The sequence below is a fragment of the Mauremys mutica genome, chromosome 10 (assembly GCF_020497125.1).
Source record: "Mauremys mutica isolate MM-2020 ecotype Southern chromosome 10, ASM2049712v1, whole genome shotgun sequence".
Classification (NCBI taxonomy): Eukaryota; Metazoa; Chordata; order Testudines; family Geoemydidae; genus Mauremys; species Mauremys mutica.
In genome coordinates this window covers 84,011,723-84,034,098 of record NC_059081.1, presented here as the reverse complement: position 1 = coordinate 84,034,098, position 22,376 = coordinate 84,011,723, and the positions used below count along the sequence as shown (strand labels likewise).

Here is a 22,376-nt window from a genome sequence, read left to right as displayed (position 1 = left end):
GCGTAACCCCCTCCTTCCCCCCCATGCCCAATGGTCTCACAGAAGGTCAGGGGCGGCTCTAGCCATTTTGCCGCTCCAAGCACGGCGGCACGCCGCAGGGGGCGCTCTGCCGGTCGCCGGTCCCGCGGCTCCGGTGGACCTCCCGCAGGCGTGCCTGCGGATGCTCCACCAAGCTGCGGGACCAGCGGACCCTCCACAGGCACGCCTGCGGGAGGTCCACTGGAGCCGCCTGCCGCCCTCCTGCCAACCGGCAGAGCGCCCACCGTGGCATGCCACCCCAAGCACATGCTTGGTGTGCTGGAGCCTGAAGCCGCCCCTGCAGAAGGTGCATGGACCTAACCAGTGTCAGAGTAAACTGCCTGGCCCAGCTCGGCCCTGCAGCGACTCCGATGGAAAGGGCAGGCTGTGTCCGCTGGTGGATGGGACCTAGCAGAGATATCAGGTGTCCTGGGCTCCCTTCCAGGACAGAGACAGGTTGGTTCCTTGACTTTGGGTAAGTCACTGCCCCTCCATATGCTCTGACATGGAGATTGGGGATACAGCCCTGAGCACAGGGGGACCCTGGGCTGAGCTGGGGTCTCTGGGTGCCCTGTAATACAGTGATAATGGAGGGGCGGCAGAGGGAGAGGAGATTAGTGCTCACGCGTCTCAGCACGTGATGGGACGAGGGGAGAATCCTGATCCTTAGACTGAGCGGGTGCTTAGTAACTTGGCAGTCGAGATCCTGCGGTGATGGGCACAGGGTCCCATAGCTAGACAGACACGGGAGGTGTGTGCTGGGATAGCCAGGCCTGTGTGTGAGAGGGATACGATACCGACATGCACCGTTGTTCCCTGTACCGCGTCCTCGCCGAGAGCAGATGGAACAACTGGCTGGAGCTGAGGAGAGGCCAAGCTGTGGGAACTGGCTGCCATTAGGATGGGACAAGGCTCCTCATCCCAGTGTCTATTCTGAACTCACCCGCGGCAGCAGGAAGTTGGCAGAAGGGAAATGGCTGGTTGCTGTTAGGGCAGCACTTTTATGGGAACAGGGAAATGAAATAAAACCTGTTATTCCTGGTTCACATGGGGGTGAGCAGCAGAAAATCAGGCCAAGTGAGCATGAGGGAGCCTGTAATGGCCTGTGTCATTTTCCAAGCCTGCAGCAGCTGCTCCGTGCAGAGCAGGGTGGGGAGGACACACCCTGACAGGGGCGGTCTCTCTCCGCAGGCCCCAAGGGAGATTGGCACCTTTGGGTGGAGATGACACAGGGCTGCTTGCTCCGGGGCATGCAGAGAGGCACCGAGCTCGGGGGAAGCCCAAGGGACCTGCCAGCTCCCAGGGACAGCCAGAGCCTGGGGAGAAACCGAGCCCAGAGACGGAGGGTAAGGACTGACTGGCCCCACCCCCACCAGCTCTTCAATCAGGCCCTGAGTCGGGACAGAGCCCCAGCCCCAGGCAGACCAATTCAGGCCCCGTGTGTCTCTGACTCTACCCAGGGTACAGAGCGATTTGTCTCCGTGCAGCTGGGCCAGGGCTGCTGGGGGATCCCACTGCTGCCTGCACACCCCGGAGTGGGGAGAGCTCTGCTCTGGGGCAGGGAGGGGGGACAGCTGGGCTCACCAGGGCCAGGGTAGGACAGCAGCTGGGCCGGGCCCGTCAGTGACTGGGGGCTGCGCGTGGCTCAGGCTCAGGGCTTCTTTGGGGCCACCAGGGTTTGTATCCTCAGAGTGAGGGGTTTGTACAGACAGGGCTTCCCCTCTGGCGAACAGAACCCCCCAAACCGTCTCGTGCCTGGGGCATCTGTGCAGAGGGACTGGAAACCTCCCCTCCCCCATCACATCACCCATGGAGCTGGGCAGATCTGGGAACCTCCCTCCCCATTATTGCTCCTGCTGCCCTGTTCAGTCCCCCCCCCTTCCCCTGTCCCCCCTCTGGGCGTTCGCTCTCCCAGACGCTCAGGGGAGCAGAGCCGGGGGTGGGTGGGGGCAGCAGCTCTGGGACTCGCAGCCCCCCCCCCGGTAACAGTGACTGTGTAATGCGGGTCTGTTTGTGCGGAGTCACCTCCCTGCCTGGCCCCCGCCCTTCCCTCCCCTGCAGGCTGCGGTGTGGGGCTGGTGTGGGACGAGCCCGGGGCTGCCCCAGGGGCCGGGCCCCCCTTGGGTGGAATTCTGAGTTGAAGTAGAAGGTCCAGGGAGGCTCAGGGCTGGTGCTGAAGGCGTCTGTTGTGGGCTGAGAGAAGGAGGCTGCAGGACCCCCGCAGTGTTGTCCTAAGGGCAGCACCAGCAGCAGCCCCGAGCAGGGGACCCTGCCTCCACCCGAGCAGGGACTGGGGTGTCCATGGGATCTCTGGGGCTGGGCCAACGGGCTGGATTCTGATCAATCCCAGCTCCTTCCACGACAGGAAACGGAGCAGGAGGGGACCAAATAGCCCAGGTGGTGCCATGTCTCTACACTCAGCACAGCCGCTCCCAGCTGCAGAGACCCCCTGTAACACCCCCCTCAGCACAGCACCTCCTGCTCCTGCCTCCTCTCGGTCCCAGCACTCCCCTTTCCGCCCAGGACCCCACTCTTCCCCCCCTCAAGCAGAGCACTTCATCGCCTCTCCCCCTGCCACCCCCTATGCCCAGCACCCCACTAATGGGCAGGGTAGGGACAAGTGGTACCAGGACCAGGTATGAATTTTAAATTCCCTGGCAATGGGTGGAGCAAGCAGCCCCCAATCCGCCTTTTGTTCCATGGGCCTGCAGGGGCCTAAATCCCTTTGGCCACCTTCAGGCACCTAAACCCCTTTGGAAATCCGGCCCATTATGGGTAAAGCTGAGAGTAGCCAGACTGATCTGTCTGAGCTGTCACATGTGGGGCAGGAGTTCAGAACCCCCGATTCTGTTCTGGCACCTTGGCTGTGCTCAGAGGCTCAGCTCCCATTGACACCGAGGTGGATGGCAGGTTCAGCCTCTGAAAAATCCGGCCACGAACCATCCCTGGGAGCAGGTCCGGGGGGCCTGTGCCCGAGAACCTGCCCTTGCACCTCTCCTGACGGCAGCTGTCAATGGCTCCGGGTGGGGAGTGGGCAGGCACGGGCTTCTCCCTTGGGATCTGTGCTACAACTCCAGCCTAAGAAACTCTCCCTTGGTGGTGCTGAGAGCCGGCCGACCCCATTGCGAGGGACCAGGGCACAGGCAGCCTGGCCTAGGCATCACGGATGGGTGGGGTCTGCACATGAGTGACAGCAGTTGGTGGGCAGGAATGAGAGGAAAGCAAGACATGGACAGAGTCAGGCCGGGGTCGGAGACCTGAGGTCACAGCAGGGCACAGCGAGGGGCAAGTCTCAGGCTGCGAGCAGAGACTGGCCATCAGGAGACAAGGCAAAGTCTAGAGTCACAGCAAGCCAAATCCAGGGGGGTTCCCAGACAAGTTCCTGGGCAACGCCGGGGTTAAATAGGCTGCTAGGCGAATCAGAGGGCAGCAGGCTGCCGTCACCCTGGCTCCCTGGGTGGTAATTTCTGCCGCACCATCGCGCCAGTGATCCCCGGCTGTGCCTCTGCAGATCCAGGCTCTAGGTCACAGGCCCTGACCCACCACCGACACCTAATCTCTTTCAGCTTTATTACACCAATATAGATAAGGCTGAGATGAGCTTATTGTTCCATAGCTGGTCTCTGACGTGCTCTAAAATCACCATGCTGCTTTGGGCTCTCTTGAAAGCTGCGGTGCCCTGTCGAGGTCTGCGGTAGTGTTCTTGGTCCAATTTTAAGGTTATCTGAGCAAGGGGTTCCCAAGATACAGTCCCTCGTGTTATCTGTGCACTCTAGGGGCACCCACCCTCACCCTTCCATGGGCTCAGGGTGTAACCTCACACTCTGTGGGTTTGCGGGGTCTTTTACCAGGGAAAGAGCCTTACACAGCAATATCCTACTTAACCTCTCACTATTAACAGTCACCAAAACAGAATACACACACTAAGCATCTATTGCTCACCACTTCCAATAGACAAACTTTTTCTGCTGGCCAGTAAGGGTCTGGTCACCTGGGGACTCCAGTTTCTGCACGATATAGTCGGCAGGATGTTGAGATCTGGCAGATCTGATCTGGGACAGTGTCCTGGAGTTGGTTCCCCAAAGAACTTCCTTTTGGACCCACTTTAGATAGTGAAACTTGAGTCCTGCTGAGCTGGACCTTAACCAATCATTTACTGAAGTATTGCAAAGTAATTCTTTGACCAATCTCACCATATTGAGAAAAAATTCTCTACCCAACCAGACCCCACCACTTTAGCTCATTTACAAACTTGCAAAATTAGTAGCTATGTCATAAACATAAACAACCAAAGAACCGAACAGAACCATGCAGCAAAACAATAGAGAAGTAGGGACCATAAAGGCAAAACAATAGAGAAGTGGAGGTTTCACACCCACAACTGTTGCTAAGCAATTCCTTGCCAGATGGAATGCTGTCAAACAAGGTTTTCTTTAAATGTCTTAAGATCTGTTTCCTTATCTGATGATGGTGGGTGCTATGAGGGCAGGCTCACCTCCTTAACAGCCCAATATTCCCTTGTTTTAATGTAAGTTAGATAGAATGTGAGGATGTGACTTCCTGCTTTCTCCTAATATGGCTGCAGAAAAAGACCTCAGACCTTACACCCGCTCCAAAAAAGGGACAGGGACATTTCCTGCTCACTTCTTAGATTTTTGCACAAACCTGTGGCTCTACCTGTGGCTCTGAACTGCTCCACGTGGCTCTCAGCTGGTCAGGATTGAGCTGAGCCAGCACCCACAGCCCCTGCGGGGAAGCAATACTGGAGTTGTTAGGAGGGGTTAAAATTAGCGCTAATCGCCAGCTCAGGCCTGCCTGACACACTGGCTGCTGCTCGGTGGCCGACAAGCGTGTGTAGAAGCACAGCTGACATCGTCCCGGGGTACCTCAAGGCACTGTGCAGTACAGACCAGAGACTGCGAGTTGGAGCCGGTCCCTTGACAGCGGTCTGAGGCTGTGTGACTGCAGTGCTCCAGGAAACGGGCGTTTGCTGGAAGTTTTGCCTCAAGGGCAGAGCTTTCCTCTCAAAGAGCCGAAAGTTCCAAGTGCTGAAAAATCCCCCTGCAAACTCAGATACTTTAAATATTGTTGTGTCGGGTTAGGGCTGAGGTACAGTGAGTGGTGCTGTGACATTGCACTCTATATGATTATATGCAAATACACTAATGAGTGTGAATATAATGTAACTGGAATATGCTTCGTGCAAAAGGTCTCTTGTAAGGTATCATTACAAAGCTTATAACCTACTGAGTGTGATCATCCTATTTGTATAAATGTACCACTCTTGTATCTGAACCTAGAAATCTGAAATATAACTCTGAGGGCCTATTGTAATTAAGCAAAGTGTGGGCCATTAATGGTGCTTTGGAATCTTGATGACTCCCATAAACTCGGACAATTGTCTGCAGATGGGTGTGTTTGACCTGTAAGTCTTCCTGTAGACGTGTGTGCTGGCAAGTGGGCAATGAAGTCTTGCAGTGACATGTGATCTTGTCACCTGAACTGGAATCCATCTTTAACCTGGTGTCTTTCCATTGAGAAGGAGGGAGTGGGAACCCAGAGAGGGACAAAGGATTCCCGCCTTATGCAAAAGATATATAAGGGGGTGGAACAGAACAAAGGGGGCTGCAGTCATGAGAAATCCCCTAGCTACCACCTGAGCCGGAACAAGGGCTGACCCAGGGGACAGGATTGGACCCTAACTAGGAGGAGGCTAGTCTGTCAAAGAAGCTGATTGGAACATCTCTGAGGGGTTCTCATAGAATCATAGAATCTCAGGGTTGGAAGGGACCTCAGGAGGTCATCTAGTCCAACCCTCTGCTCAAAGCAGGACCAAACCCAACTAAATCATCCCAGCCAGGGCTTTGTCAAGCCTGACCTTAAAAACCTCTAAGGAAGGAGATTCCACTACCTCCCTAGGTAACCCATTCCAGTGCCTCACCACCCTACTAGTCAAAAAGTTTTTCCTAATGTCCAACCTAAACCTCCCCCTCTGCAACTTGAGACCATTACTCCTTGTTCTGTCATCTTCTACCACTGAGAACAGTCTAGATCCATCCTCTTTGGAACCCCCTTTCAGGTAGTTGAAAGCAGATATCAAATCCCCCCTCATTCTTCTCTTCTGCAGACTAAACAATCCCAGTTCCCTCAGCCTCTCCTCATAAGTCATGTGCTCCAGCCCCCTAATCATTTTTGTTGTCCTCCGCTGGACTCTCTCCAATTTATCCACATCCTTCTTGTAGTGTGGGGCCCAAAACTGGACACAGTACTCCAGATGAGGCCTCACCAGTGTTGAATAGAGGGGAATGATCACATCCCTCGATCTGCTGGAAATGCCCCTACTTATACAACCCAAAATGCCATTAGCCTTCTTGGCAACAAGGGCACACTGTTGACTCATATTCAGCTTTTCGTCCACCGTAACCCCTAGGTCCTTTTCTGCAGAACTGCTGCCCAGCCATTCGGTCCCTAGTCTGTAACAGTGCATGGGATTCTTCCGTCCTAAGTGCAGGACTCTGCACTTGTCCTTGTTGAACCTCATCATATTTCTTTTGGCCCAATCCTCTAATTTGTCTAGGTCCCTCTGTATCCTATCCCTACCCTCCAGCGTATCAACCACTCCTCCCAGTTTAGTGTCATCTGCAAACTTGCTAAGGGTGCAGTCCACACCATCCTCCAGATCGTTAATGAAGATATTGAATAAAACCGGCCCCAGCACCGACCCTTGGGGCACTCCACTTGATACCGGCTGCCAACTAGACATGGAACCATTGATCACTACCCGTTGAGCCCGACCATCTAGCCAGTTTTCTATCCACCTTACCATCCATTCATCCAGCCCATACTTCTTTAACTTGCTGGCAAGAATACTGTGGGAGACTGTATCAAAAGCTTTGCTAAAGTCCAGAAATAGCACATCCACTGCTTTCCCCTCATCCACAGAGCCGGTTATCTCATCATAGAAGGCAATTAGGTTAGTCAGGCATGACTTGCCCTTGGTGAATCCATGCTGACTGTTCCTGATCACTTTCCCCTCCTTTAAGTGGTTCAGGATTGATTCCTTGAGGACCTGTTCCATGATTTTTCCAGGGACTGAGGTGAGACTGACTGGCCTGTAGTTCCCTGGATCTTCCTTCTTCCCTTTTTTAAAGATGGGCACTACATTAGCTTTTTTCCAGTTCTCTACTGTATTAGGCATAGACTTGCGTGTTTTATTTTATTTTGCTTGGTAATGTATTTTGTTCTGTCTATTATTACTTGGAACCACTGAAATCCTACTTTCTGTATTTAATAAAATCACTTTTTACTTATTAATTAACTCAGAGTACGTATTAATACCTGGGGGGAGAGGGGAACAGCTGTGCATCTCTCTTTATCAGTGTTATAGAGGGCGGACAGTTTATGAGTAAAACGGATTTATTTGGGGTTTGGATCCCATTGGGAGCTGAGTGTCTGAGTGCTGGAGACAGGAGAACTTCTTAAGCTGTTTTCAGTTAAGCCTGCAGCTTGTGGGGGACGTAGTTCAGACTTGTACCTGGGTTTGCAGCAGGCAAGTGTCTGGCTCAAACAAGGCAGGGTTCTAGAGTCCCAAGCTGGCAGGGAAAGCAGAGGCAGAAGTAGTCTTGGCACAACAGGTGGCAGCTCCCAAAGGGGTTTCTGTGACCCAACCTCTCACAGGTGAAAGTTGGAGTCATTTGGTGAAGGGGTTCCTCTGATATAGCTGCCCAACCCCAAAATAAAGAGTTAATGTTAACAAAGTGCTGTCAAATCCATATCCATATGAGGCTCTAAAACCTGCAGAAGGTCAATAATCGTGTCTTACCTGTTCTCTTCTCTCCATCTCACCTCAGTTCACTTTCCCACCTTCTCTGTGACACACACCCCGTCCTCTTCTCACCTTATTCTGGGCATGTGAAGAGCTGGTTCAGGCAGCAAGGGGACCGCCCATCAACAAGACATAGAAGACAGCCATGGCCTCAGCAGTGCCCATAGGGAAAGCATTAGAAGAAGCCACGTGCTCCATCTGCCTGGAGTGTCTGACGGAGCCAGTGACCATAGACTGTGGGCACAACTTCTGCCGCGCCTGCATCACCCAGTACAGTGAGCGAAGGAAGCGTCAATCAGGCACAAAGTTCCCCTGTCCTGAGTGCCGAGCGCTGTTCCAGAAAGGGAATTTCAGGCCCAACAGGCAGCTGGCCAATATCATAGAGAGCATCAAACCACTGAGGTTACAGCCTGGGCAAGCGCAGAATGAGAATCTGTGTGAGACGCACAAGGAAAAACTCCAACTCCTCTGTCAGGAGGACGGAAAAGCCACCTGTGTGGTCCCCATAGAGGAAGTTGGCCAGGGTTATAAGGTAGGAATCACTGCTGCTCATGGTGGAGGAACCCCGTAAGCGCCCCGTTGTGTTTCTCCAGAGCCGGCTGCTGGGGGGTGAGTGAGAACTCACACGATTAAGGGAGGTGGATCCAGGTGCTGCCAGGCAGGGCAGTGAGGGGTCCGTCTGGTCCATCTCTCTGCCAGGCAGGGCTTTCAAGCAGGGGCGGCCCTGTGTATTTTGCCACCTCAAGCACGACAGTCAGGGAGCCTTCGGCGGCGTTTCTGTGGGAGGTCCCTGGTCCCGCGGATTCCGTGGCAGTTCTGTAGGTGATCTGCAGATCCTGCGCCTTCGGCGTACACGCTGCCGAATTGCCGCCGAAGCCGCGGGATCAGCGGCCCGCCCGCAGAAATGCTGCCGAAGGCTGCCTGGCGCCCTCACAGTGACTGGCAGGCCACCCCACCCTTGCTTGCTGCCCCAGGCACACGCTTGCTGTGCCGGTGCCTGGAGCTGCCCCTGCTTCCAGTGGGAGGTGACCATGGCCACCTGATGGCATCTGAGTGGAGGAAACCAGGGCCTGTGATCTTCCCTCTTCAGTGGGTGGGTGAGGGCTGAGGGGTTGGCTCAGACTGCGGGTTTGGGGCTTGCTTGCAACTTTGCAACATGCGGCAGGAAAGGCCTTGGATTCTCCATTTTGCAGGCATCTCCCGTGGAGACCCGGGCATATCCCATTGGGGCTTTACCCAGCATGGGTGTCTGTGTGTGTGTGCGGTGGGGCTCTGTGAGGGAGGGTTGTTTGAAGAGGGGCCCAAAGGGGAGGGGAAGTGGAGGGTGTGAGAGCAGGAGAGGGAGGTATGTCCAGTGTGGGACACTGGGAGCTGGCCCGAGATGAATGACATCCCCCAGACAAATGGGGAAAGGGGAAGAGATGGGGCTGGATCCTGGGCCCCAGGGTCAATGCTGGGTGTTGCACCACAGAGACATAGACCTGCACCCACGCGAGGATTCCCCTTCCCATGGGAGCGCTAGGGGCTGCAGGGCCGGGGCTGGGTTCAGCATCTTGAACCGTCAGCTGAACTCCTGCGTTCCAGAGGCTCTGAGTGCGGCAGCCGGGTGGGGGAGAGTCTCCCCCGGGATCAGGGTCTCAGCCAGACGATGCCCCAGGCCCTGCAGCGCTGACCCTGCTGCCTCTGCCCAGGGCATTCTCCTGGCTTTGTTACTGAAATGTGCATTGCACACAGGGCTGGACTGAGGCCACCCAGGGCCCAGGCTCCACACGCTGTCATAGGGCCCTGCTGTGACCCTGCCCCACTGGCTGTGAAAGGGGTCACCCACCCCAGGGCGTCTGCTGGAGGTGGGGCCTGCAAACCCCCTTGGGCAGACAGGGGGAACAGCTGGGGGCTCCCTCCCCTTGGGGACACTGGGGCAGGAGCAAGGGGGTCCCCTCTCCTCTGAGAGAGAGACAGGATCAGGGAATCCCCCTCCCCGCAGTACTGTCTCTCTTTTGGGGGGAAGAGCTCTCCCCTTCCGGACACACACACAGACGCCTCTGCGGGGATACGGTTGGCAGGTTAATACCCCCTAGAGACACATGGCGTTACCTCTCCGGGTGATTGGCTCAGGCTCTCTGCAGACTCAGGCAGGCGTCACTGTGTCTGTCAAACTCGGGACATGTTTTCAATATTTAATTTGCAACCCAGAGGGTTTGAATCATGCATTTATAATGGCTGCCAAGAGCCTGAGGTAATCACATGACACATCACATCACAGCCCCGCCGGTCAGACAGGCAGACTAATGGCTGTTTATCTCACATGATGCCCCTGAAGGTGAAACTCCAGGAAACCCTGGGCCCTCTGAGGCAGGAGCTGGAGGAGGCCCTGACGCTGGTGTCTGAAGAGGAAAAGAAAATCAGGGAGTGGCAGGTGGGTGTCTGGGTTCATTCTTCCCGGAGCCCTTCCCCCTGCAGCGTTCCGGGGATGCGGGGCTCTCAAGCTGCAGGCTGAGGTTATAACCTGCTCCGGCTGTTTGCCCTGGGATGGTGCCAGGAGCAGGAATCCTCCCTGGTGGGGATCCCAGTGCAGCAGCCCTGGGGGGAAGGACAGTTCCGGGCCCATGGGCAGCGGCACAGACTCACCTCAGGGCTCCGCATCCACCCAATCCCCACTCACTGCACAGCCACTGCCACTGCACCCCCATCTCTGCACCCCCCAACTCATCCTGCACCCCCCACCCACTGTCCTGTACACACAGACCCACTCGCTCCTCGTGCAGCCAGAGCAGTGAGTTCGGGGGGGGGGGCTCCAGACCCTTCTAAAGAGTGGGCAGGAGACACTCCTCATTGAGGGGAAATCCCCTCTGATTGGCTGCCTTTCCCCTCCCTGATAGCGAAGGGCAGCCAATCAGAGCTATGATGTATGTTGATGGAGAGCCTGGTCCCTCAGCTTGTACAGCAAGGAGAGCTCCTGCCCCTATTCCCTCACGCCTCCATATGCTGACCCCACCCACGTACCCCTGCCCCCGTGCTGAGCTTTATCACCCACGTACCACTGCCCTGTGCTGAGCTTTATCCTGCGCCCACGTACCCCTGCCCCCGTGCTGAGCTTTACCCTGCGCCCACGTACCCCTGCCCCCGTGCTGAGCTTTACCCTGCGCCCACGTACCCCTGCCCCCGTGCTGAGCTTTACGTTGCGCCCACGTACCCGGGCCCCGTGCTGAGCTTTACCCTGCACCCACGTACCACTGCCCCCCTGCTGAGCTTTACCCTGCGCCCACGTACCCCTGCCCCGTGCTGAGCTTTACCTTGCGCCCACGTACCCCTGCCCCCGTGCTGAGCTTTATCCTGCGCCCCCGTACCCCTGCCCCGTGCTGAGCTTTACCTTGCGGCCCCGTACCCCTGCCCCGTGCTGTGCTTTACCGTGCGCCCCCGTACCCCCGGCCCCGTGCTGAGCCTTCCCCTGTGCCCACGTACCCCTGCCCCCGTGCTGAGCTTTATCCTGCGCCCACGTACCCCTGCCCCGTGCTGAGCTTTATCCTGCGCCCACGTACCCCTGCCCCCGTGCTGAGCTTTATCCTGCGCCCACGTACCCCTGCCCCGTGCTGAGCTTTACCCTGCGCCCACGTACCCCTGCCCCCGTGCTGAGCTTTACCTTGCGCCCACGTACCCCTGCCCCGTGCTGAGCTTTACCTTGCGCCCACGTACCCCTGCCCCCGTGCTGAGCTTTACCCTGCGCCCACGTACCCCTGCCCCCGTGCTGAGCTTTACCCTGCACCCACGTACCACTGCCCCCGTGCTGAGCTTTACCCTGCGCCCACGTACACCTGCCCCCGTGCTGAGGTGTACCCTGCACCCACGTACCCCTGCCCCGTGCTGAGCTTTACCCTGTGCCCACGTACAACTGCCCCCGTGCTGAGCTTTACCCTGCGCCCACGTACCACTGCCCCATTGCTGAGCTTTACCCTGCGCCCACGTACCACTGCCCCATTGCTGAGCTTTACCCTGTGCCCACGTACAACTGCCCCATGCTGAGCTTTACCCTGCGCCCACGTACCCCTGCCCCCCTGCTGAGCTTTACCCTGCGCCCACGTACCCCTGCCCCGTGCTGAGCTTTATCCTGCGCCCACGTACCCCTGCCCCCGTGCTGAGCTTTACCCTGCGCCCACGTACCCCTGCCCCGTGCTGAGCTTTACCCTGCGCCCACGTACCCCTGCCCCCGTGCTGAGCTTTACCCTGCGCCCACGTACCCCTGCCCCCGTGCTGAGCTTTATCCTGCGCCCACCGACCCCTGCCCCCGTGCTGAGCTTTACCCTGCGCCCACGTACCCCTGCCCCCGTGCTGAGCTTTACCCTGCGCCCACGTACCACTGCCCCCGTGCTGAGCTTTACCCTGAGCCCACGTACCACTGCCCCCATGCTGAGCTTTACCCTGCGCCCACGTACCCCTGCCCCCGTGCTGAGCTTTACCCTGCGCCCACGTACCACTGCCCCCGTGCTGAGCTTTACCCTGCGCCCACGTACCACTGCCCCCATGCTGAGCTTTACCCTGTGCCCACGTACAACTGCCCCGTGCTGAGCTTTATCCTGCGCCCACGTACCCCTGCCCCCATGCTGAGCTTTACCCTGCGCCCAAGTACCCCTGCCCCGTGCTGAGCTTTACCCTGTGCCCACGTACAACTGCCCCGTGCTGAGCTTTATCCTGCGCCCACGTACCACTGCCCCCGTGCTGAGCTTTACCCTGAGCCCACGTACAACTGCCCAGTGCTGAGCTTTATCCTGCGCCCACGTACCCCTGCCCCCCTGCTGAGCTTTACCCTGCGCCCACGTACCACTGCCCCCGTGCTGAGCTTTACCCTGCGCCCACGTACCCCTGCCCCCGTGCTGAGCTTTACCCTGCGCCCACCTACCCCTGCCCCCGTGCTGAGCTTTACCCTGCGCCCACGTACCCCTGCCCCCGTCCTGAGCTTTACCCTGCGCCCACGTACCCCTGCCCCCGTGCTGAGCTTTACCCTGCGCCCACGTACCACTGCCCCCGTGCTGAGCTTTACCCTGCGCCCACGTACCCCTGCCCCGTGCTGAGCTTTCCCTTGCGCCCACGGACCCCTGCCCCCGTGCTGAGCTTTACCCTGTGCCCACGTACCCCTGCCCCCGTGCTGAGCTTTATCCTGCGCCCACGTACCCCTTCCCCGTGCTGAGCTTTATCCTGCGCCCACGTACCCCTGCCCCGTGCTGAGCTTTACCGTGCGCCCACGTACCCCTGCCCCGTGCTGAGCTTTACCCTGTGCCCACGTACCCCTGCCCCCGTGCTGAGCTTTACCCAGTGCCCACGTACCACTGCCCCCGTGCTGAGCTTTACCCTGTGCCCACGTACCCCTGCCCCCGTGCTGAGCTTTACCCTGCACCCACGTACCACTGCCCCCGTGCTGAGCTTTACCCTGTGCCCACGTACCCCTGCCCCCGTGCTGAGCTTTACCCTGTGCCCACGTACCCCTGCCCCCGTGCTGAGCTTTACCCTGCACCCACGTACCACTGCCCCCGTGCTGAGCTTTACCCTGTGCCCACGTACAACTGCCCCCATGCTGAGCTTTACCCTGCGCCCACGTACCACTGCCCCATTGCTGAGCTTTACCCTGCGCCCACGTACCACTGCCCCATTGCTGAGCTTTACCCTGTGCCCACGTACAACTGCCCCATGCTGAGCTTTACCCTGCGCCCACGTACCCCTGCCCCGTGCTGAGCTTTACCCTGTGCCCACGTACCCCTGCCCCCGTGCTGAGCTTTATCCTGCGCCCACGTACCCCTGGCCCCCTGCTGAGCTTTACCCTGCGCCCACGTACCCCTGCCCCCCTGCTGAGCTTTACCCTGCGCCCACGTACCCCTGCCCCGTGCTGAGCTTTATCCTGCGCCCACGTACCCCTGCCCCCGTGCTGAGCTTTACCCTGCGCCCACGTACCCCTGCCCCGTGCTGAGCTTTACCCTGCGCCCACGTACCCCTGCCCCCGTGCTGAGCTTTACCCTGCGCCCACGTACCCCTGCCCCCGTGCTGAGCTTTACCCTGCGCCCACGTACCCCTGCCCCCGTGCTGAGCTTTACCCTGCACCCACGTACCCCTGCCCCCGTGCTGAGCTTTACCCTGCGCCCACGTACCCCTGCCCCCGTGCTGAGCTTTATCCTGCGCCCACGTACCCCTGCCCCCGTGCTGAGCTTGACCCTGGGCCATCGTACCCCTGCCCCCTTGCTGAGCTTTATCCTGCGCCCACGTACCCCTGCCCCCGTGCTGAGCTTTACCCTGGGCCCACGTACCACTGCCCCCGTGCTGAGCTTTACCCTGCGCCCACGTACCACTGCCCCCGTGCTGAGCTTTACCCTGCGCCCACGTACCACTGCCCCCATGCTGAGCTTTACCCTGCGCCCACGTACCCCTGCCCCCGTGCTGAGCTTTACCCTGTGCCCACGTACCACTGCCCCCGTGCTGAGCTTTACCCTGCGCCCACGTACCACTGCCCCCATGCTGAGCTTTACCCTGTGCCCACGTACAACTGCCCCGTGCTGAGCTTTATCCTGCGCCCACGTGCCCCTGCCCCCGGGCTGAGCTTTACCCTGCGCCCACGTACCCCTGCCCCGTGCTGAGCTTTACCCTGCGCCCACGTACAACTGCCCCGTGCTGAGCTTTATCCTGCGCCCACGTACCCCTGCCCCCGTGCTGAGCTTTACCCTGCGCCCACGTACCCCTGCCCCCGTCCTGAGCTTTACCCTGCGCCCACGTACCCCTGCCCCCGTGCTGAGCTTTACCCCGCGCCCACGTACCCCTGCCCCCGGGCTGAGCTTTACCCTGCGCCCTAGTACCACTGCCCCCTTTCTGAGCTTTACCCTGCGCCCACGTACCCCTGCCCCGTGCTGAGCTTTACCCTGCGCCCACGTACCCCTGCCCCCGTGCTGAGCTTTATCCTGCGCCCACGTACCACTGCCCCGGTGCTGAGCTTTAACCTGCGCCCACGTACCCCTGCCCCCGTGCTGAGCTTTACCCTGCGCCCACGTACCCCTGCCCCCGTGCTGAGCTTTACCCTGCGCCCACGTACCCCTGCCCCCGTGCTGAGCTTTACCCTGTGCCCACGTACCCCTGCCCCCGTGCTGAGCTTTATCCTGCGCCCACGTACCCCTGCCCCCGTGCTGAGCTTTACCCTGCGCCCACGTACCCCTGCCCCCGTGCTGAGCTTTACCCTGCGCCCACGTCCCCCTGCCCCCGTGCTGAGCTTTACCCTGCGCCCACGTACCACTGCCCCCGTGCTGAGCTTTACCCTGTGCCCACGTACAACTGCCCCCGTGCTGAGCTTTATCCTGCGCCCACGTACCCCTGCCCCCGTGCTGAGCTTTACCCTGCGCCCACGTACCCCTGCCCCCGTGCTGAGCTTTACCCTGCGCCCACGTACCCCTGCCCCCGTGCTGAGCTTTACCCTGCGCCCACGTACCCCTGCCCCCGTGCTGAGCTTTACCCTGCGCCCACGTACCCCTGCCCCCGTGCTGAGCTTTACCCTGCGCCCACGTACCCCTGCCCCCGTGCTGAGCTTTACCCTGCGCCCACGTACCCCTGCCCCCGTGCTGAGCTTTATCCTGCGCCCACGTACCCCTGCCCCCGTGCTGAGCTTTACCCTGCGCCCACGTACCCCTGCCCCCGTGCTGAGCTTTACCCTGCGCCCACGTACCACTGCCCCCGTGCTGAGCTTTACCCTGTGCCCACGTACAACTGCCCCCGTGCTGAGCTTTATCCTGCGCCCACGTACCCCTGCCCCCGTGCTGAGCTTTACCCTGCGCCCACGTACCCCTGCCCCCGTGCTGAGCTTTACCCTGCGCCCACGTACCCCTGCCCCCGTGCTGAGCTTTACCCTGTGCCCACGTACAACTGCCCCCGTGCTGAGCTTTACCCTGCGCCCACGTACCCCTGCCCCCGTGCTGAGCTTTACCCTGCGCCCACGTACCCCTGCCCCCGTGCTGAGCTTTACCCTGCGCCCACGTACCCCTGCCCCCGTGCTGAGCTTTACCCTGCGCCCACGTACTCCTGCCCCCGTGCTGAGCTTTACCCTGCGCCCACGTACCCCTGCCCCCGTGCTGAGCTTTACCCTGCGCCCACGTACCACTGCCCCCGTGCTGAGCTTTACCCTGTGCCCACGTACCACTGCCCCCGTGCTGAGCTTTACCCTGCGCCCACGTACCACTGCCCCCGTGCTGAGCTTTACCCTGCGCCCACGTACAACTGCCCCCTGCTGAGCTTTACCCTGCGCCCACGTACCCCTGCCCCCGTGCTGAGCTTTACCCTGCGCCCACGTACCCCTGCCCCCGTGCTGAGCTTTACCCTGCGCCCACGTACCCCTGCCCCCGTGCTGAGCTTTACCCTGCGCCCACGTACCCCTGCCCCCGTGCTGAGCTTTACCCTGCGCCCACGTACCCCTGCCCCGGTGCTGAGCTTTACCCTGCGCCCACGTACCACTGCCCCCCGTGCTGAGCTTTACCCTGCGCCCACGTACAACTGCCCCCTGCTGAGCTTTACCCTGCGCCCACGTACCCCTGCCCCCTGCTGAGCTTTACCCTGCGCCCACGTACCACTGCCCCCGTGCTGAGCTTTACCCTGCGCCCACGTACCCCTGCCCCCGTGCTGAGCTTTACCCTGCGCCCACGTACTCCTGCCCCCGTGCTGAGCTTTACCCTGCGCCCACGTACCCCTGCCCCCGTGCTGAGCTTTACCCTGCGCCCACGTACCACTGCCCCCGTGCTGAGCTTTACCCTTGCCCACGTACCACTGCCCCCGTGCTGAGCTTTACCCTGTGCCCACGTACAACTGCCCCCGTGCTGAGCTTTATCCTGCGCCCACGTACCCCTGCCCCCCTGCTGAGCTTTACCCTGCGCCCACGTACCCCTGCCCCCGTGCTGAGCTTTACCCTGCGCCCACGTACCCCTGCCCCCGTGCTGAGCTTTATCCTGCGCCCACGTACCACTGCCCCCGTGCTGAGCTTTACCCTGTGCCCACGTACCACTGCCCCCGTGCTGAGCTTTACCCTGCGCCCACGTACCCCTGCCCCCGTGCTGAGCTTTACCCTGCGCCCACGTACCCCTGCCCCCGTGCTGAGCTTTACCCTGCGCCCACGTCCCCCCGCCCCTTTGCTGAGCTTTACCCTGCGCCCACGTACCCCTGCCCCGTGCTGAGCTTTATCCTGCGCCCACGTACCCCTGCCCCATGCTGAGCTTTACCCTGTGCCCACGTACCCCTGCCCCCGTGCTGAGCTTTACCCTGCGCCCACGTACCACTGCCCCCGTGCTGAGCTTTACCCTGCGCCCACGTACCCCTGCCCCGTGCTGAGCTTTACCCTGCGCCCACTTACCACTGCCTCTGACCCCTGTTCCACGCCCCATGATCGATCCTGTCCTCCCCCAGTCTGTTCCCATACCGAGTCCCTGGTCCCAGCTTGCCCTTCTTACCACAGGGGTCCCTCTGATTTCAGGGAGAGGCCAGATGCTTCCACTCCAGCATCACTGTTCAAGGGGTCACCAAGGGTGGCCACTTCCTGCTCCCAATCCAGCAAGAGCACCAGGATCTACAGGAGAGGGACAGGACCCTCCCACCCGGCTCCTCAGACTCCCCCCCACAGATCAGGGGAGGGGCTGGGGATGGAGATACAGGAGCAGTGACTCAGAAGGGCATTTTGCATTTCCTTTATGGTGACGCATTACTCAAAAGCCTCCTATGGATGCTGCATGATCCTCGCAGCCCAAGCCTAGCAGCGAACCCCGAGGCAGACTCGGCTTAGTGTGTGCCCAGCTCTGGCTCCTGCGGTTTGTTCCTTCTCCATTTTCTACTAAAGGGCAAAGTGGAGAATCGGAGACAGTCGATCACACGTGAATTTAAGACGCTGCACCAGCTTCTGAGTGAGGAAGAGCAGCTGCTCCTGCGGAGGCTGGCGGAGGAGGAGAGGGAGACTCTGCAGAGACTACAGGACAATATCACAAAGCTCTCGGAGCAGAGTGCTGCACTGATCAATCGCATCACAGAGCTAGAGGAGAAGTGTCAGCAACCGGCCGCTGAGCTACTGCAGGTGAGACTGTTAACAACCTCCCCATCATCCATCCTGCAGCACTAAACTCTCCGGTCAGTGACCGGATCCCAGGAATTGGTGACCAATCCTATTTCCAGTGCCTGCTTGGACAGTTTCCCGACATGAACAGAAGCCAAGGCATTACATCCTGTCACACCAACACGCACACTTTGTCTTAGAGGGAAACGCAGACACGGCGGAGGCTTTGCCTGTCAAACGGGTGGAGCAGAAGGGGCTGATGTGGTCCCTGCTGCAGAGATTCTCAGCGGTGACAGGGGGAGGGAAACACGAGACAAAGTGAACTCTCAAATTCATGAAATGAAAGGGCCGAGACTCTCATCACTGGCCATTGGAGCAGGGGGCCTCCACCTCTGGGTGCCAGCCTGGGATCCCTGGGCCTGATAGGGAGAAGTGCTGAGCACCCTAGCAACAGCTGAAGCAGTGGGAGCTGCAGCTGCTCCAGCTGAGGATCTGGGCCCTGTCGCCTTTGATCTGCAGCAGGAAGCTGCAAAGGTGTGAGGCTGGGGACAGCTGGATGGCAGCTCTGCAGGGAAGGGGAGGGACAGAGAGGTGCATTAGGGATGCTGCTGCTTTTCTTGTCCCAACAAAGCTCCTTGTTCAATGTTCACACAGCATCACATTCCCCCCCAGTCTGTGCCATTGTCACATGACACTGAGCTCCTCTGAGAGTCAGAGCCAGGGCGATGGGGCACCTGAAATCGGTGATCGCTGCCGAGTGTCCTGCACAGAAGCCGCTGCCCTGACGTGCTAAATGTTGTGGATTCAGTGTGGTAGAGAATGGAAAGTCACTCGTTGTTTTTGCATGTGGTGTTAACCCAGCTCCCTGTCTCTCGGTCTCCTTTCAGGGTGTGAAAAGCACATTGATCAGGTCTGTTCCCATTTCCTTTTCTCCTTCTGAGCCCGTGAGCCATGTGTGTGCAGAGCAGCCGAGTGATGAGGGGACCTTTTCTTCACAGGAGTGAGCATGTGAAACTCCAGCCACCAGAAGCCGTTTCTCCTGCGCTGAAGACCGGGTATAAAATCTGCCTTGACATGAGGGAAATGCTGAAGAGATTCACCCGTGAGTGAGAATGCCTGGCTGGGTTTCTGCTACATGTGGGTGGGAAGGAGAATCGACATGCGTTGTGCATGGGGACAAATGGCCACATTGTGACCGGCAGGCTGGTGTGGCAGCAGCCCCAAAGCCAGGACCTGGTCTCCCTACCCCGGGAGAAATCCCGTGCTGGGGATGTTGACAGTCATTCACTGCAGGTCACTGGGATCCAGGCTCCCTCCTTAGAGAAGTTTGACGTAGAGCTGGGCAAAAGGTTTTTTGCCAAATAGTTAATTGGCCAGAAAATTATATTTCGGGTTGACTGAAACTATTTGTGAATTTGTGTTGAGTTTTCTGAATAGTTTCAAATGAACAGAAAAGTGCTGTGATGGGCTGTACTCCTGGGGTGAGCCTGGAAGCTACTGGAACCGCTGCCCTCCCGCCCCCCAACTATTCATCTGGGTTGGCCTCTCACACTGCTTTGGCTGATGGCACAAAGCCAGGCCCTCCGGGCCCTGTTATCACCCAACACAACAGCAGGTGGCGCCACACCCCCGGCTGAGTTACCCGAGTGCTTTACCTAGGCCATGGAGGCACCAGCCAATTTCCAAGCTCCCAAGCTCTGCCCTTCAGAGTATAAACCCAGAATGACGCCACCTTGCAACAGCACCCAACACAGCAATTAATGGGGACGCGGGTTAATTTCCCTTAGATCCCAGTGACCAGCCCCTGCCCTCAGCACTGACTCTGTGACTCTCTCCCCAGTGGACGTGACTCTGGATCCAGACACGGCTCATCCCAACCTTGTTCTGTCTCAGGATAGGAAACATGTGAGGCACAAAACCAAACGACAGAATCTGCCCAATAACCCTGAGAGATTTGATCCCTGTGTCTTTGTCCTGGGCGCTGAGGGATTCACGGGCGGGAGGCATTACTGGGAGGTGGAGGTGGGAGACAAGACTAGGTGGATCCTGGGGGTTTGTAAGGAGTCTGTGAGCAGGAAGAGTCCAGATCACCTGTCACCTAAAAACGGATACTGGACTGTGTGTCTGAGGGATGGGGAATACGAGGCCCTCACCTTCCCCGCAGCCCCCCTCCACGTGGGCATCAGGCCCTGCCAGGTGGGGATTTTCCTGGACTATAAGGCAGGTGAAGTCTCCTTTTACAATGTGACTGACAGGTCCCATCTCTTCACTTTCACTGACACCTTCTCCGGGACAGTCCGCCCTTTCTTCAGTCCCTGTGCCAACGCTGGAGGTAAAAACGCAGCTCCCCTGATACTCTGCTCAGTCCCAGCTCAGGCCAGAGGGAATCTTGGTCCCTGAAGGTGACACCTAAGCTGGCCACTCACACATTGCTGGAAAACCAGACTTCCCGACCCTTCTGGAACAGCGTGACCCTGCCTCCACAGGTGTGATGATGGAAAGGTCATCGCCTTCCCCCACTTCCCACCTTCCCGACACCTCCCGAACCCAGCCTCTGATGGGGGAGAGGAGCTAGGGGTGCAGATGTGAGGGGTGGGGTGCAGGCTGCTGGGCTGTGTAGGGTCCAAGGCAGGGAGGAGTTGGTAGAAGCAGGAAGGGAAGAGCCCAGATCATAAGAGGAAGGCTGGGGGGAGGCAGGGCCACCTGGGGGGGGCAAGTGGGACAATTTGCCCTGGGCCCCCAGGGCCCCGCACGAGAGTTTTTGGGGCCCCTGGAGCAGGGTCCTTCACTCGCTCCTGGGGCCCCGGAAAATTCTCACGGGGCCCAGGCCCCCGGAGTTCTTCCGCTCCGGGTCTTCGGCGGCAATTCGGCGGCGGGGGGTCCTTCCACCCTGCCCCCCCCCACGCCGAAGACCCCAGGCCCCCTGACTCCTCTGGGCGGCCCTGGGTGGAGATGGTCGTAATGAGGGGGGAGGGGAGAGAGGCCCCGAGGAGGAAGAGCCCCTGGCGGAAATGACAGAGGGGGGCAGAGGAGCCCAGTGAGTGCGATGGGCCAGTGAGCGACAGGAAGGTCCCGCCCTGGGGGAGTCTCTGCCCACGGAGGGGAGTGAAACGGCCCCAGAGGGCAGCGCGGGGGCAGCAGTGAGAGTGTCGGGACCCTGCTGTGGGGGACGCTCTGCGCTGCAGACTCAGCCGTGTGGGGGGAGATGGTCCCAGCACTATGGAGGGGGGTGGGGGGAGCTGGGGGAGGGATTCGGTAGCTGGGCAGGGGACGGGGAGTGAGAGCCCAGCCCCAGGGCTGTGTGAGCGAGGGGCCCAGGCTGGGCAAATTGAACCCACTTGCTGGAAGAAGCCAGGCAGCTTTTCCCCCCTTCCAATGTTTTGCTCCTCCCTTGTGCCATGTGACACACAACTCCCAGCAGGGGCGGCTCTAGCGATTTCGCCGCCCCAAGCAAGGCGGCACGCCTGCGGATTCTCCACCGGAGCCGCGGAACCAGCGGACCCTCCGCAGGGACGCCTGCGGGAGGTCCACCGGAGCCGCCTGCTGCCCTCCCGGGGACCGGCAGAGCACCCCCCGCAGCATGCTGCCCCAAGCGCGCGCTTGGCGTGCTGGGGTCTGGAACCGCCCCTGACTCCCAGCACGGGGTGATACTGGTGAGAGAGACTCACATACAGCTCATGGGTTTGGCTGCCCCAGCACGGTTTGCTCCCCCACTTTACCCATCCCCTGGCCCGGGGGTTGCTGATGGTGATGGATGGGAATCATTCACTCCTGTCAGAATTTCTACCCATGTAACATCTCAATTTTAAATACTGAGAGAAAGGAAAAAAGGCATTTTTCTAATTTAGAAAATGCTGTGATTGTAACAAGATGTAAATACAAGAATATTTTAATTTATATTTCAACAGTATTTCAGAAACATGCCTCTAAAGATACTCTTAGAAATGGAATTAACATGTATTGTTTGAATGCTCATTGTCATGTACATTCAACTTTAAATTCTCTAAATAGCTGATTGTTGTTGTTTTAACTGTTATTTCAAGAAATCCCAAATGTTTATCATTACAAAATAATTGTAAAACTGTCAGACCAGTTTATTCAATTCTATGTGCAGCACAATGTTCACGGGTTATAAACATCACAACTACACACACGTTCAGGTCTTTCAGAACTTGCACTGCACCTTTCAAAAGTAAGATGGAAAATTGATGCCACAGAACTAACGATGCAAAATATTATTTCAGTTCACTCCCACAAGAGTATAAAATAATATTCCTTGAACTTCTGCTAGACTTCATGTGATTTTTAACTCTCTAGCTACATATAATACTCCCGAGGGAATTCTGCACCCTGGCACATGCACAGAATTCTTGTCAGATGCAGATTTTTTTTCCTGCAGAAAAAATATTCTGCAGAAGAAATGCTGCAGTTCTTCCTTTCGCTAGCAGAGGCCGAGGTGGCACCAGCCCAGCCGGCTGATGG

General features: G+C 58.7%; 1 protein-coding gene across 1 annotated transcript; it reads left to right on the top strand.

Moving 5' to 3' along the window:
- Positions 1 to 8,018: 8,018 nt before the first annotated feature.
- LOC123378317 (E3 ubiquitin-protein ligase TRIM39-like) lies at positions 8,019 to 20,439 on the top strand (the record flags this gene model as incomplete). Its single annotated transcript, XM_045031911.1, has 6 exons — positions 8,019 to 8,375; positions 10,164 to 10,259; positions 17,685 to 17,915; positions 18,782 to 18,804; positions 18,893 to 18,996; positions 19,735 to 20,439. Coding segments are annotated over 6 exons (1,371 nt in total), but the record flags the coding sequence as incomplete, so codon positions are not given.
- Between the last annotated feature and the right edge of the window lie 1,937 nt (positions 20,440 to 22,376).